Source organism: Trichogramma pretiosum, unplaced genomic scaffold (assembly GCF_000599845.2).
Source record: "Trichogramma pretiosum strain Unisexual culture from Peru unplaced genomic scaffold, Tpre_2.0 scaffold79, whole genome shotgun sequence".
In the NCBI taxonomy this organism is placed as follows: Eukaryota; Metazoa; Arthropoda; class Insecta; order Hymenoptera; family Trichogrammatidae; genus Trichogramma; species Trichogramma pretiosum.
In genome coordinates, this window is record NW_019641700.1 from 332,248 (window position 1) to 349,274 (window position 17,027).

The 17,027-nt window shown below is 36.7% G+C and overlaps 1 protein-coding gene across 1 annotated transcript; it reads right to left on the reverse strand.

The window, feature by feature from the left end:
• Window positions 1-881: 881 nt before the first annotated feature.
• Window positions 882-4,329, reverse strand: LOC111694431. Its single transcript, XM_023462620.1, has 3 exons — window positions 4,220-4,329; window positions 2,352-3,286; window positions 882-1,960 (listed from the first exon to the last, which is right to left on the reverse strand). Exons 1-3 carry the CDS (start codon window positions 4,327-4,329, stop codon window positions 882-884), a joined length of 2,124 nt encoding a protein of 707 aa, XP_023318388.1.
• Window positions 4,330-17,027: the final 12,698 nt, after the last annotated feature.

The following is a 17,027-nucleotide window of genomic DNA, read 5'->3' on the forward strand; positions in this document are numbered from 1 at the left end:
CAGGACTGTCAAGTTTGTAATAAAATGACAAGGGTACTTTTTTATATAAAATAAGATAAAAATGCCATAAAAAAAGTTTAAGAATCAAAAATGCATATCATAATAATTTTTCTACGCATAATTATTTGTTTATAACAAGGAAATTCAATTTTTGGCTTGAAAATCTGTTTCGTTGCATTCCTGGTTTATTTGAAACTCCTGTCAATGCTCCTCTCAGCTTAACATAATACATCAGTCAAAATCATTGTATCTTATTATCAATGATTGCGGGAGAAAGAGAATTGAAAAATTTGCATCAATTGATGACGCATAAATATTACTAATTTTTCACATTATTTTTACGAAAATTCCACGATAATGCAAAATTTGAATCATTAATGGTACCATAAGCGGTTTTCATTGATGTTACTTTTAGAGAAATAGCAAGAAGTAATGAATAAAACAATAGTACATGCAGTATCGTGGATGCTGCTAGATCGTTCAGACTGTCCCAAACATACCCGTTGCTGTACATATCTATTATGGGCTTACATCTTCAAGCTGCTCGCGTATATGATGTCAGCTCTATAAGCTCCGCCCAGTAGACCGACATGTATGTATAACTTGAGAATTATCACACAAAAATTATCACAAATAATATAAATACGAGTCTCATCGGTATTAAATTAATTAAAAGCGGGTTTACGATAAAACTCGAACATCTATGAAACAGCCAAATTTTGTTCTGTCATTGCTACGCAGTGATTTAAGAATCGATTTAGGATGTATGAAATAATAATATTCAAATTTTTTGCGTATCTGCTTTTAATTTCTTATTTTTATTACTTAAGAAGATTACAATTTACAAAAATATAAACATAAACAATGGTGCACTAGCCTGCTTACTGACTAGATAAACATAATTGTGTGTTTGTCTCCTTACAAAGCTTTTTTAATTTCGAAAGTTCTAATTTTCCATATCCTTTTTGCACCAACGTAAAGACAACTTTTTTATAGAAGTAAGTAGAAGTCATGCTCAGCGTATTCTTGAGTCCTCTTAGAATATTGTGAATGGAAGACTTTTTCTTATACCGCTCGGGACACATTAGTTTGACGATCTCGAAGCCCATCTTTTGCTCCAAACGTCGCTTACGTTCCATTGCGTTATGTCTCAATCGATTTCGATGACTTTCTTCGTATTCAACAAGACTATCTACCTTTTTATTATCTTTTGGTTCATATTTCCGCGTTGTAGGTGGCTTAGGTTGAGCTATTTGACCCTTAAGGATAATTTCTTTAACTTTATCTGATATATTATCGGGGTGTATGTTATGCAAAACATAACTTGATAACAAGGGTGACGAAATTTTGAATTTTTCGATAAAGAAAAGAACAAATGCTTGGTGAGTGGAAAATCTTTGCTTAACCTCATGGATGATTTTAGACTCGTTGACACGTTTGAGTGGATCGGGAAATTTCGCCTTTTCCTCTCGCATAACTCCGTTGTTGGCGAGGATCTCTTCCATTTTAGTTTTATCGATAGTATCATTTTTTGCCTTCGATGTGACTGTCTGACACCGAATGTTTTCCAAATACTCCTCTCGATTATTTTGTATTTTTACCCATTCATTCCACGTATTTTTAACATCCTGGGTCGTAACTCCAGGGAGAAACGAAAATCTGGCCATTCGCCGATGTATGATTTTGTTTCTTGTCAAAAGTTGTTGTAGCGCCTTGATGATTCTTTCTCTTCTACAGTTGTTTGCTGCTTTATTGTACTTTTCTTCAATCGAAGGTTTTTTGAAATTATGTTTTTGTCCCTTTCGCCTTTTTGCTTCTCCATATTTTTCATCGCATGAGTATCCTGGGCGTATAATGACTTTTTCATTTTCCTCGATGAGAGGCGCGACACTCAGTAACTCTTTCTGACAGATAGATGCAGGTTCCTTTGGGGCCTTTTTAGTTGGTAAACGAAGTTTCACTGCAACAAAAAACGCGAAACATTTTTCATTTCTATTCGATTGCAAAATATATCAAAATTGTATGAAAAGCCAGATCATTTTTGAATAAATAATATGCAGACTGCAAATGTCGCCTAGAGACTTTCTTGTTTATCCGCGTATACTTGTATGGATATTTTGTGCGATTATGTGCTACGTGAAAATCATCATATAATTACATTCGTCGGAATTGAACAAAAAGGTACATATAAAAAAGTTGGAAAATCGGAGGGAAAATTCGAAAACCGGAAGTAAAATACAAAAATTTTATAGGGGCCAAGGCCGAGGAATGATTTCGCAAACATAACGTGTATGCACATGTACATGAAAATACGTGTATGAAAATTACAAAAAAAGTTCAAAAGTACTCACGTTTTTTCCCCGTAGTTCTCGCATTAGTTTTCCTCTTGGGATGTTGCGCCGTGATCGTGTTGGCCGAGTAAAGGTGATCAACAGGGGGTTGAGTTGTCTCAACTTGTTTCCTTTGTCTCTTGGGCTGGGGTAGCTTGTCAGATACATCTGATGTCGATCTTTTCTTTCTAACGACTGGAGCGTATTTTCGAACCGATGGGATCGGAGCAGATACGAAATCCTCAATGTCATCGGAAGGAGGCGAGTTCGAGCTCTCGCTGCTAGGGGTAGGGGTCGTTCCTGCGCTACCCAACTCTTTATTCTTTCGTGGTCTCCCTGGGCCTCGCTTTTTGCCAACCTCGGGCCCTACTTTTTGCGCTACTTTTGGTGCTACTTTCTGTGATACTCCCAACTCTTTATTCTTACGTGGTCGCCCTCGGCCTCGCTTTTTGCCAACCTCGGGCCCTACTTTTTGCGCTACTTTTTGCGCTACTTTTGGTGGCCCTACTTTTTGCGCTACTTTTGGTGCTACTTTCTGTGATACTTTTTGTGGCGCTGGTGAGGATGGCTGATCGGCAGGTATTCTTGCCGGATTCTCCAGTAGACTATATGGAGATTCCTCCACACAGAATGAATCCATAAACGACTGCGCGTACGCATTTTCCGGTGTTGTATCACCGGCAAGATAATTCATAAAATCAAGATCCAGTGTTGTGTCACTCAAAATACCTGGAAGAGGTACTGGGACTTCATTATCGAGCCACGCACTTGCAAGCATCGGCCCTTTATCAGAGTGATCGCTATGATTTGAAGTACTTTGAGGGCTAATTAAATTGGCCGGTGGTAAGTTTGGTTCCGAATCAATTGGACTCGTATTATTCAAATTAGCTTCGAACGAGTTAGGATTAGATGCGAATGTTGGCAATCCGAGATCCGGTAATTGATCGATGTAAGCACTAGAAAAGTGAAAATAATACATACTCATTAGCATAAAAAATCAATTAAAATGAGAAAAAAGTCAATTAGATATCATTTTATTCGCGGCGTTAAATCTAGCTAGAGTTTTCTTAAACATATTCAGTTACGTTAATAATAATCGTAGGTAAGATTAATTCAGATGCTTCATGGCGTGTCTCGTCATTGGAGATGAAAAAAAAAGTATGAACGTTTTGAATGATCACAGATGCTCGCGATACATAAAATAAAAAAAAGGGGAGGGTGATATAGGAGCGCAATTTCATTTAAAAAAATACACTTTTTCGATCGTTCATTTTCGAGCGAGTGGCAAATGAACAGAAATCTAAAAAAATTTTTGACACTACCAAAATTTACGATTTTTTATGACAAATCCAATGGTATAAATTAGTATACGCTTTGAAATTATTTTAATGCAAAAAAATACAACTTTATCCCAAAAAACGACATTACGAAAAATTGAAAAATCTAAAAGTTTATTAGTTTCTTCCTGGAAATGGCTAAGTAGAATCAACTATGGAAAAAATTGCATGAAACTATCTGATAGGTTTTTTTCTCATCTTTCCAACGCTGGTTTCAGAAGTAAAAAATTTGCAAGATTCGCTGGGATACAGCTATCAGAAAGTTTCATGCAATTTTTCCCATAGTTGATTCTACTTAGCCATTTCCAGGAAGAAACTAATTTTAGACTTTTAGATTAATTTTAACTTTTAGATTAGACTTTTAGATGATAAACACTTTTAGATTTTTCAATTTTTCGTAATGTCGTTTTTTGGGCAGGAAATATTTGATTTGGAAGCAAATATTTGATGTTTTGTTAAATATTACCGAAACAGATACATTAAACACTAATTCCTCTAAACGTTTGTAATGTTGGTTCTTTTTAAAATATTTAAATCAAAAAAGTAACTTACGTTGATTCGAATCCTAAGCTTGAAATTGGATTGACGTATGGTTCGTTTGGTTCATCGAATAGGCCGCCAAGGAAACTCAAATCCTCGTCGTCCATCACTGAGAAAGCCATAATTATATTAAACCTCTTAGGCTGCTAATATAAAAGGCACGAAAATTGCACTTGCACAAATTCACAACGAAACAACTTAACTACAAAGTTTCGATTTTTTCGTCAGCACTGATTAAAAAGAAGGCAGTACTCGTATGAAATGCACAAAATTGTTTAAGCTGTATCGAAGAACTAACTATATGTTCCAATGCACAACTAAAGATTATGTGTAGCTGTGTGTTATACTATCTATCTCTCTAACCGATATAGGTTCAACTGACTCGCGGTTCGGGTTTTATAGTGGAGGTATCAAAATGTGGTTGTCTCACTGGCCGGCTCTTTTCGAGCCCACGCGTTCAGATCTCCCCCTCTAACTTTTTTTACCCCCGCCACATTGTCTATCTCTTTCCCACTCGTATACTTCGTAGGAGAGAGAGAGAGCGGCTGTTATTCTTTGAGATACTATCCCCACTTCCTACCTCCCTCCTTGACTTAGCATGTGTTCGAGACGTCAAATATTCGTGAACGTCAGTAATCGTGACACAGAAATCAACGATGTTTTAAAACTAAATATATAGTTTTATCAATTTTAAACATAGTTTACAATATATACTTAGTTACGGTACTTCATTTTAGAAATTGTATAGAATTTACTTAAATCCAATCGAATATAGTTAAATTAATATAGTTTAATTCCAATAAAAACATTTATTTTCAAATATTACATGAAAAAGAAGATAACTGTAATATTTTTAAAATTTATAGCCGGCTTTGATATTTCAGATCTGAATTTAAATGTAAATTTAACTATTACGTAGGGTAAGTGTGGGTATACCTGCGGGTGCACCTATTAGTACGGGAAAAGAATAAACTAATATTATGATTTTCTAAATGCATATGAGTGTAACTTAACTATATCAGTATTTAAAGTAAGTTTTTCTCATCCTATGAGTTGAAAATGAGTTCTTCCATTCGCTCGAGGCCCTTAACGAGTGTGGCGAGATCTTTCAAGAAGGAGCTTATCTTTTGTTTATCCTTTTCCTTTAATCGCTTTTTCTTGTTCTTCCGATGCTCATTCTACATACGCAGAAATTATTTATAATTACGAATTTTTGGAGGAGTGAACGATTATTTTATTTTTTTCGAGGCAACCGTATGTTCATTTTTCGAAATATTGAGCTCTGCATGTTTGGGGGAATGGATTTCGGGAAGCTGGATGGATGGAAAATGTTAAGAAATTTCACGACGTCAATAGAAAGTTGAATCTCATATTCCCGAGTTTTATTAATAGAGGGGAAAATTGAGTAAAGCATATTATGTTGCACCGACCTGTGGATAACAAGGGTGCGAGCGAGAAAGAGAGAAACTCGGCAGGTTCAATGCGTTGCGCCTCTTACGTACTCATGAAAGAGGCCCCCGAAAGAGGGAACAGGTGTTCTATAAATGCTAAGCTTCGGTGTTAGCTTGTACGCGCGTCAACTTTAAATTGTAAATCAGCGTGTCAGTAGGGGGTCGTCAACAGTAGAACAAGCAGAGATCTTATCTGGGCTTCTTTCTTTTCCAAGTAAAACAATCAATCATTTAGTCTATTGTCACAAGACCGGATGACACGATATTATTACCGACCAGAAAGAAACTTTCTCTCGACCATACGTGAGTCATCTCTAACGTATGCATGTGTGAGCATTAATTAATTATTCGGAAAGATCATTTCCTGTGAAAAGAAAAGACTGCATTTCGAATCTCTCAAGAGATTAAATCATTTTTCATTCACGCTTACAAAATTATCAGTACCAGAGAAAATATATGTGCCAAGGATAAAACTACCAAGCAACTTTTATCGAACTTACGAGAAACGTGAAAAAAGAGTCGGGGAAAAATTACGGACACAAACGGACCAAACCAGTTTAGAAGGATGCAAATATGTAAACGAATATATGTGGCTAACTCTTCTCAAATTTTTAATGAAAGAATATAGGAATTTCAAGTACTCGACCAATTTTGACACCTATTTTGTTAACAAATATTATAAGACCATTAGAGTGCTAATTATCTTTTTAAGCTCCAATTATAAGACACACTTGTGAAAAAATCAGATTTATTACCCATCGATCGATTCACTTCGTTTATGACGGTGTTATAAATTGATTAGATATAAAGCTCGCATCGGGAATTTTCGAAAGTAGCACTTTTTCATCTCGTCGTTTTCATTGCATATGAAGCTGGGAAAATATTCAGTGTATGCACTTTGATAGACTCTTGTCTGTTCCTTTTTAATGGTGCCATTATAGAATGAAGTTTTATAAAACAAGTAATTGTCCTGGAGAAAAACGACTTGAAAGCAGGGAGTTGATTTTAACAAAGTATACTGCTTTTGATTTTGCTACCTTGATCGAAAAATAATTCAATAACGAAGGTCGGCAAAAAAATTTAAGTTGAAGACTTAAACAGCTCAAATATTATGAACATTATAATAATACGCTCAGAATCAGAAAAAAGGAAGCGATTAAAAAATTTACTGAAGGGTTTAAAATATTTTTTAATGGCAAGTCATCGTGTTGGTATGCATGTATTATGTATTAATTGTAGTACTTTGCTTGGCTAATAATGTCAATATACTGCGATAATCATGAATATATATTTACCTATTTATAGAGCATTATTTCTATGAAATATTTATTTTTTTCACTGCATTCATGTAAGAGATGTAGAAAATTTTTGTAACTATTATATCGTCGCCCCAGCGCAAGAAGGTATCTATTTCCAAGCTGTAGCAAGAAGGATACTTACTCGCGCGCAGAGGCAAAAAGGTATCTAACTCGAGCGCAGCGGCAAAAAGGTATCTAATTCGAGCGAGAAGCAAAAAAGTAGCTTATTCAAACGAAGTGGCAAGAAAGTTTTGACGCGCTGAAATTAGGTTGGCAACGCAGACGTAAATGATAAAATTTTGTTTCAAAATTCAACATTCAACATTTAATTCAAAGCCATATGTAAAGCCGATAACTTCTACTTTCCTTTCATAACATACAAAGTTCTCCATAAGTGGCAAATTGAGTCGAAATCACGGCGAGATTGATTTGTTTGCTCGCATTACAAATGAATGAAAATCATTACACTAGCTCACTTGTTTTTTCTCTTTTTTGCTCCAATACAAAAAAAAATTTTATTATTTACGGCTCCGTTGCCAACCTAAATTCAGCGCGTCAAAACTTTCTTGCCACTTCGTTTGAATAAGCTACTTTTTTGCTTCTCGCTCGAATTAGATACCTTTTTGCCGCTGCGCTCGAGTTAGATACCTTTTTGCCTCTGCGCGCGAGTAAGTATCCTTCTTGCTACAGCTTGGAAATAGATACCTTCCTGCGCTAGGGCGACGAATATATGCTTGTATTTTTGTATATTAAAAAGTATTTTTTTCAGAAAAATGAGAAAAGAAACCAAGAAAAGCCTACATGATTAGAGTATTATTATGTAATCCTTCTCAAATTAACAATAGATATTGATATAACAGTAGAGATTTGGATAAAATAAAACAGTTTAATCTCTTCAACTTTTTTGGACATGAAAAGTCTCGTACAATTATTAACGTCATTTTTTTCCAAATAAAGTAAAACAATCAATTTTCCAGCTAAGATTATACATTTTTTCTTGTTTTCGCTACTTGATCAGCTCATTTTAAATTCATCATGTATTAAAGGATCCTCGATGGTTGCTGTTCCTGAGCGGTAATCTGCAAGAATTTTCTAAAAATTAAAATTTTTTAATCAAACAATTTTTGTGTAAACAATTAATTTTTCAAAAGTTAGTTACCTAAATATCATAAGCAGTATATATCTCATCCGCAACGAGTCAAGTAACTCGCTTTACTCGTACGTCTCAAGTAAAAAAGTACTTGTAAGTATCTTACTGAGGGTATAAAAAGCGAGTGCGATATCGTTTTACTATCTGTATGTGACATATACTCGCAACAAGTACGTAAATATGAAAAAATTTATTAATTCTTTACAAGAGCAAGAAACATACAGGTGTTTTTATTTAACGTATAATTTAGCGAGTATATCATGCTGACTTTCTTTCTCATTCTCTTATTCTTTTAACACTTTTTATGGTATTCATAATCCTTAACAAGATTTTTTGACTATATATTTGTAAAAGCAAGAAAAAAGCATGATAATATACAGTATCTTGTCCTTAAAAATGATACCAGCTGCTCTTGAGGTAAGAGTTCACTTTTGGCAAGTGAAAAATTTCATTAATTTAAGCTTTTGAAAATATTTCAAAAAACGGTGGATTATGAAAAGAAAAACAAATATGACACTTTTTTTTCCTGCAATTATCTTTCACCAAAGTTATACATTTTTTTTCCTTTTTGAGCCAATTTATAAACTTGATTCAAGGTTTGTAAGCAACGTAATCAATATAGTTTTAATTTCGTCTTTATTCGAGATAATGACCGATAATTTGTAAGCCAAGATAGCCTCGAACAGCAGCCGCAATTTGCAACATGTGAAGTTTCATTCATGTTACTAATACCTGTTGCGTTTATTATTTGTGCAGTTTATGCTTCATAAGTCTTTTGACTTGCTTATGTAACGGGCGCGAGAGAAAGAGAGACGAGCCAACCCGATGAACATCGGCCATGACAACGGGAAGGGTTGTACACGCGAAAAATATAACAGTTGGCAGATATACATCACACGTATATATATATGTATATGGACTCGCGCGCTCTGTCCCTCGACATACTTTGTTTACTTAATGCGCCTCCTCTCGAGATGGCAATATTTTTATGCGGAAACCAAAACGACCATGGGGTAATTGCTTGCGATTCTCACTGCCGACACAAAACATTTTTTCGCTTGCCCTATTCGGCTGGCTTTGCGGACCCGTTGCGGTTCTCAAATTTTTCGTTGTACACAAGGCATGTTGTGACCACACGTGCGCCCATAGCGCGCCACAAGAATATTCTCGTGCTTCTTCTGAATAGCGTGTCGAATAACTATAATATCCTCGAGTTATAACTATCAGTTCCTTATCGTTTCCCAGTAATTTATCGTCGATTATCACGCGCGGGCGGCGTTTCAATCGTGAAAGAAATAAAAACCGAGAAAAAAAGGAATAGGGCGACGTCCGTTCGGGAAAATGAATAAGAAGTCATGTTCGCCGCACTCGCCCTCGTCGATGTAACAACAGCGTCTCGTGTATCGCACAAGGTGGCAGGCAATTTCCTACTTGTCGAGGGCTCGCTCGTCAGCGACGAGGTGCGAAAAATCAAATAAATCTGTTGTCATTGATGTCAATCGGCTTGGCATTCATCGGCTTTGACGCTAATGTCACGCCGTTTCTCAGCGTGCTTACATCGCGTGCAGCGAGGACAATCGCCCCGGTATATACACATTATAATATAGACACTTGGACGATCGTGTCGAGATCGTCTCGTTGTAATGCGACCGAGCATCATTTCCAAGCCGACGAAATCAATAAAAGTAGATAAAGAGACAAAGAGAGAGCGAGATGCTCAAAAAGGCACACAAACATTATTGCACCCTGCTCGAGTCGTATAGGTATATTTGCCCTGAATCGCCGTATCCCGAAGATTCTCTCCTGACGAGTCCATGCTCATAAATAACTGCGTTATTCTATAGAGAGAAAATGCACTTGGCGCAAGCTATACACTATGGCAATACGCGAGAGGGAATGCGTATTATTCGATTTGATGCCTAAATGCTACTGACTCTATACCTCTGGTGCTCATTGTTGTCGCGCGCTCTACGCGTTTTCAAGCCTACGGATTTGAAAATTTTGTTTATTATTTATTTCTACTATGGATTCTGGTCTTTCTTGCGCGCACAAACGAGCGATGTTTTACAAGCTCGTTTTCGAGCCTGCAAATTCACCCATGTACGAGCTTTATCGGTCGATTTGAGACATTAAAACGATACCGATTTCTCCACTAATAAAATTTATCGCGCAGAAAAGCTCATTTTGGAGTAATCACCGAGAAATTTTGTGAGCAAGTGGGTAGAGATTTCCGCCTAAAAATGCTCTAAGATGTCTGCGGACCATAAAAAAAAACGTCTGCCATGTAAGACTTGTTTCGCTTGCGGTCAATAAATTTCACCCCCTCGTCTTATCAACAGTTTGGTATAGGCGTATACATTTCAAAGATGTAAAGGAAGTATGCAATGTTGATCTAAAATTTATTACTTGTGCTTAAATCGTCGGTCTCAATTTATTCAAGTCGTATTATAATGAGTTATTGGTGCAGTACTGCGTATTAATAGATCCATTACTGTTCATAATCGATTTCAATTGCTAAATTGTGCTTATTCGATGATAATAGTAATATTTTTGCCGCAGCGATATCCAGCCGATCGATTTTTCATTGACTCTATTATAACGATTATTTATATTATTCCTGACAAATAATCCGAATCAAGCTAGCGAATCGTGTAAACCTTCACAAGCATTATAGCCTCTTGCAATCGAAGCGAGGACTTTGCGCACGGGCAACCAGTCTCCGTCTATATATAAATGCAACAGGTTCGTATAGTCCAAAATAAATATAGATCAAACTCGTGTCGTGCGCGTGTTTATATTTATATAAATATAAGTTGGAGGCTGAAGAAAATTTCTACGATTTTTCTTTGTTGCATCGAGTTCAACGTAACGTCGTTAAAATTTTGTATTTGCGAACTCGAGTCCGAACCAATATAGGCATAAATATATATATGTAGGTATATTATATGTACAGCGCAAGACGATCGGCAGTGAAGTAGCGGAGAGACGCCTTGGCAAGAAAAGCAAGACGAACGCGACTCGAGGCATTTCGGCAGCTGCTGCCGCTGCAACAATTGCATTAAAATGCGCGCACGCGGCATGATTTTGGACTCACGCACCTGCCCGATGCCGCCGCCGCCGCCGCCGCTGCGGAGTCACTTGCGGAGTTTCTAGATGCGCGCGTGCTGCTCCTTCGTAAACCTATACACGCGCGGCACATGTGCAGGATACACGGGAGTGTATCCCTTACCTCTACACGCACACTGTATTATGACGCAGAGAGTGCGCGCGGGCTCGTGTACGTATACACTGGACGCGATATAGCTTCCAGACTGCACGGCATCTGATTGAATTAATCCCAAGCTGCATCGCCGCTCGTGTGGGTACATATTGCACGCACCGAGAGAGTCTTCGTTTTTACGACTCATGGCTTTTCGATCCTGTTCAGACTTGTTTTTTCCATAGACAAAGACACATCTTTAAATGCGGATATTTGTAAACGTTTTAAAAAGCACGATCCGATTTATCAAGACATAACAACTTCCGAGCTCGTGCCGAAACTTCACTTCCGAAAAATCTGTCGAGTAATACAGCTGCTGACCGTTGATAATGCTAATACTTTTTTATGGTTTTGTTGAGCTTAATATAAGCGGAAGTTAGTCAACAACAACTATTGCATGATAAAATTATGTTTGCAGAAGATTATTTTAGATGCCCTAAATGATGCTAGATGCTCGACATGCGATTGACATTCAAATTGTCGATGCATTTTAGCTTATCCCCTTTTAAAGAAAACACAAGAGAAATCATATTCAACGACCAAATTTAGTTTTTGGTAGAATTTTCAGGGATAACTTCGCGTCAGCCTCATTTTTATAATTTTATTAAAGTCGGATCATCAAAAACTTCTTTAAGCACAAATTGCCTCTAAAAATAGAGTGTCGATCGAAGAAAAATTAAGCACGCGCGTAATCGAGCGGGTTCACGTTCAACGACTATTGAAATATACAAAAAACGTAGGAATAGCAAATCAAATATTTGTGAAGATATACCGCCTCGAGAAGCGGTCAATCGGGGACTCAGATATTTAACCGGATGTATGGGAAAAAAGATCAGTCGCTTATCAATTTATATATTATACGTACACGCACAGCGTATACATTTAAGTAGTGACGTGCCTGTAGAGAATGTAAAAAAGTGAAATGATAAGAGAACCCTGCGTATCGTGCATTTTTTGCTTTGGAGAGACAAAATTTTTACGATTAAAAATCTCTCTTGTAAAATTAACACTCGAGTTATTGACCACGTTCTTGACCTTCGTCGGGAAAAGTTGAACGTACAAATTGCTTGATTGAATAAAGATAGCCGAAGGCTGCTCATGTAATTTTTTGAAATTATTCCATCGGGTTATTACACTCGAGTAATAAGGGGTCGAATTAGATATTATGTAATGGCACGCGTAATTTTTTGAGTACCTCCGATTACAGAATACGTATAGATGCTTGTCACCGCAGCAGACAATTGCGAGAATCAGATCAGCAGAAGTACTACGTGGACGTATATTTTCATTATTATAGAGAAATATGCTTTGAATAAAAATCAATATTGATTGTTGGTCCAAGAATAAAAAATCAAAAATGTTTTTTTGGTTTAGAGCTAAGCGATTTCGAATGGCCCCTCGTGAAAGCTACTGGCGCACATGATAAAATTATGTCTGATTTTGAAATACTTTTCTCCATAAAAAAAATTAATAAATATTTTAAATGTTCTCGAGGTAAGAAAGATTTGTATTGTGCACACCCGAGTTGAGCAGAGTTCGAGCCTCGAACTCGCGATACTGTCCAGGATCGTTGCCGCGCTTATGGTGGGGCAGCTTCCTTGAAAAGAATTGTATTCGATTCGCCTTCGTGAAATCAAAACACGAGCCCGACCCAAAACTAAGCGGTGCAGTGGACGCGGCAACAAAACAGCAGGTGTTGAACTGGTTACAACGAGCCGAGAAACAAGGAGAAGCAAAGGGGGGTGGGACCGCTGATGGATGCTGCCGCGAAGCGCGTCGCGAAAAAGACGCACTGTGCATGCGTTTACTTCTCTCTTGACTCTCTTTCTCTCTATCTTTTTCGATAATGGGCCTACGCGTGCCAGCTGGTATTGCTTAAAGGGCCTCCTTTTGCTTTGCTTCTCGATTTGCGAACATACGCTATGCAAGGCTTTTAATTCTGCAACTGCTGAGTACGTAATCGCAGTAAAGAAGGAGCTTTACCAATAGGCCCACGTGATAAGTCGTTTATTATTCCTGTTGTTGACGCTTATTTTAATACAAGGACGACCCTTGAGGTGAACGATCCTATCAAAAAACACATCTATTGAATGCAAGAATCAAGTATTTATAATTACTATCCGAAACGAAACGAAATCCTTCATATGTAGTTTTATTAAAATGATTCTACACACGAAGGATTAATTTAATACAATGAATTCGATTAACATTCTCATATTCAATTTGCAAGTAATTATTGATGAAATTGACATCTATTGAATGCCGGTCAATCACTAGGTCAGTTACCCTGTAGTATTCGTATACGCATAAGAGGTTAATTTAAAAAAAACTCCCGTGAGTGCGCTGTCAAAAGCAAAAAGAAGATGCTATTTTGTACAGCAAAATGCGTATATTCATTCACCGGTGGTGTATAGCGTACTACGTGTGTAAAATCGTGGGTATATATTATAGAATTCTCATAGTGGTCGCTCACGTAGGGATAGAGAGGGAGAGAAAGATGAAAAAAATCTTTGGTCCGCGTATTTAGCGGCGCGTGCCAGCTGCAAATGTGAGAGTAGAAGGTATATGAGCAATTCTCTAAATGAAACGCATTTTTGGAGGTAGAATCGCGGCAAATTTTTTTTTCAACCTACGCGGATACGGACCCCCGGGAAATGTTTTTGGGGGTCCTAGGAACATGTAACCACGTAGGAGGAACCATTGAAATTTCAATAGTGCTTACTTTTATAGCTACTTTTGTGATTTAGAGGACGAAAAATCATGTTTTCTCGTAAATAGGGCTAATTACTCAATTTCTAACTCGCCGAAAAAGTATCAAAACTCATCTAAAAAAAATAACTGGCTACTGTGTTCGATAGGAAATTTTCTCAGCTTTCCAATGGTGGTATCAGATTTTCCGATAAGTCGCACATTTATCGAGAAAATCGCCATCAAGCATGCCAAGCTAAATATCTCGAAAAACTCGTTACGGAATAAGTGAATTTTTTGGTTTATTTGTGGATTTTTCTCATGAAAATTGAATATTTCGGAAAATCTGATATTGCCATCGGAAAGCTGAGGAAATTTTCCATCGAAAGCATATCTTCATTTATTGTTTGAGTCGCATTACAATGTTATACAAGGGAGGTTCTTTTACTTTGTTCGCTGTTTTCTATTTCCGAGCTGTATTCAGCGCGGTCGCGAGGTTTTCGGCTCGCTACAATCAAAACTAGCTCGTGATTCCACTGAAAAAATAAATGAATATATGATTTCGATAGAAAACTTCCTCAGCTTTCTCATGGTGCAGTCAGATTTTCCGATATATTTCATTTTCACAAGGAAAAATCAAAAGTAAACCTCAAAGATCACTTATTCCGTACCGAGTTTTTCGAGATATTTAGCTTGGCATGTATGATGGCAATTTATTCGGTGAATGTGCGACTTATCGAAAAATCTGATACCACCATTGAAAAGCTGAGAAAATTTCCTATCGAACACAGTAGCCAGTTATTATTTTTAAATGAGTTTACACACTTTTTCAGTTACTTACAAATTGAGTAACTAGCCGCATTTACGAGAAAACATGATTTTTCGTCCTCTAAATCACAAAAGTAGCTATAAAAGTAAGCACTATTGAAATTTCAATGGTTCCTACGTGGTTACATGTTCCTAGGACCCCCAGAAACATTTCCCGGGGGTCCGTATTCGCGTAGGTTGAAAAAAAAATTTGCCGCGATTCTACCTCCAAAAATGCGTTTCATTTAGAGAATTGCTCATATATGGGTCATACTTTTTTAAATTTTCGTCCGCACGTATGTCACCGATCTTGACACGCTTTTGGTATGTTATAGTACATGGTAAAAAGGTCCCAAAAAAAAATTTTTAGACCCCCTCCCCCCTCCTACCCCCCTCCTCCCCTATAAACGTCCATTTTCTATCTATATTTTTTCTGAAGGCTTGAAGCAATTAAAAAGTCTGAAAAAATTCACAAAAATACTTTTCAATAATCCAAACAACCTTGAATTTTTTCAGATTTTTGGAGTACTTCAGGTCTTCAGAAAAAATCATTGAAAATTTTGAAAATTCATGTAAGGCGTTAGAATGTAATAACTTTTTCGAAAAATTTTTCACTTTTTTATCAATTTTTTCAGACATTTGAACGCACCTTTTGAAGCCAAAACCGCTTTTTTTAAAGAAAATAATTTTTTTAGGACGATACGGAGCCTTGAAAAATCTGAAATAATTTTTTTATTCTCTTCATTATCAAAATACATGACCTCAAGTTTTTTCAGATTTTTTAATTGAAGGCGATAGCTTCCAAGTCCGAAAAATGCTATTTTTAACAGAAAAAGTTCCTAGAACCCGATGGTTCTGGTAAAAAAATTTGGAAATATTTTTTTTGAATTCCTTGACAAATTTTAATAAAGTTTTACCGTTTCTACATTCCGATTGAAGCCTCATAGCTCAATCTAGACAGGACAAATATAAATGCAAAATTCTGAAGACGTTTCTGACGACACATGAAGAAATGATAAAACTATTTTGATGCTCTAGATTGAGCTAGGAAGCTTCAATCGGAAACTTAAAATGGTCAAAATTTATGAAAATTTGACAAGGAATTCAAAAAAAATATTTCCAGATTTTTTCACCGGAACCATCGGGTTCTAGGAACCATTTTTTATCATCCTAAAAAAATTATTTTCGTCGAAAAAAGCGGTTTTTAGCTTCAAAAGGTGCATTCAAATGTCTGAAAAAATTTGAAAAATTTTGAGGTTACTTTTTTTAATGAAATAAAGTGAAAAAATTTTCGAAAAAGTTATTGCATTCTAACGCCTTATATGAATTTTCAAAATTTTCAATGATTTTTTCTGGAGGCCTCAAGCACTCAAAAAATCTGAAAAAATTCAAGGTTGTTTGGATTGTTGAAAAATATTTTTGTGAATTTTTTCAGATTTTTCAATTGCTTCAAGCGTTCAGAAGAAATATAGATGAAAAATGAACGTTTATAGGGGAGGAGGGTGGTAGGGGGGAGGGGGTCCCAAATTTTGGGTTTGGATCTATTTTATCTTGTATTATAACATACCAAAAGCGCGTCAAGATCGGTGACATACGTGCGGACGAAAATTTAAAAAAGTATTATTTTGACCCGTATATATATGTGTGTCTGTGTATGTGTGTGTATATAGGTGGAAAGCTGCAAGGCGCGCATGTTTTGCAAAGCAGACAAGCAGATGCGTGCGAAGAAGCTCCGCGATCTTGAAGAACTCTTATTCTTTTCTCTCGCTCTCTTTCTTTGGTCGCGCGATACAAAAACACGATTTACTCTCGCATTCGCGTAACTTCCTATACCTTTAAAACAAGTATAAGCGAGACAGAAGAACTGGCTGAGACGACCCCTTATTTTTCTTTTGTGCTGCCTCGTGCACAAACGCACATGGACGTATGTTACACAATAATAAGCCCGAAATTCTTTTCTGCGCTTCTCTTCTTCAGGGGGCCACTTGCTCTCTTATACTCCTCCGATTGTACGTTGAGAATTAGAGAGAGAGAGAGAGAAAGAAAACGATGGTGCTCGTTGAAGTGGAGCGAAAAAAATCACGACGCCTAGGGTAAATGTGGGTGTTATGGTGGTTTTTTTAGGTTGTTTTCCAATTTTCGATATTAAACGTTGTGAAAAGATTTG

Bases quoted from the DNA above. Each gene is read 5' to 3' on its own strand.
- LOC111694431 (XM_023462620.1), bottom strand. From the start codon at position 4,329: ATGGCTTTCTCAGTGATGGACGACGAGGATTTGAGTTTCCTTGGCGGC. The intron at 3,287-4,219 runs GTAAGTTACTTT...TCACTTTTCTAG, and splicing joins AGCTTAGGATTCGAATCAAC to TGCTTACATCGATCAATTAC. The intron at 1,961-2,351 runs GTGAGTACTTTT...TTTTTGTTGCAG, and splicing joins GAGAACTACGGGGAAAAAAC to TGAAACTTCGTTTACCAACT.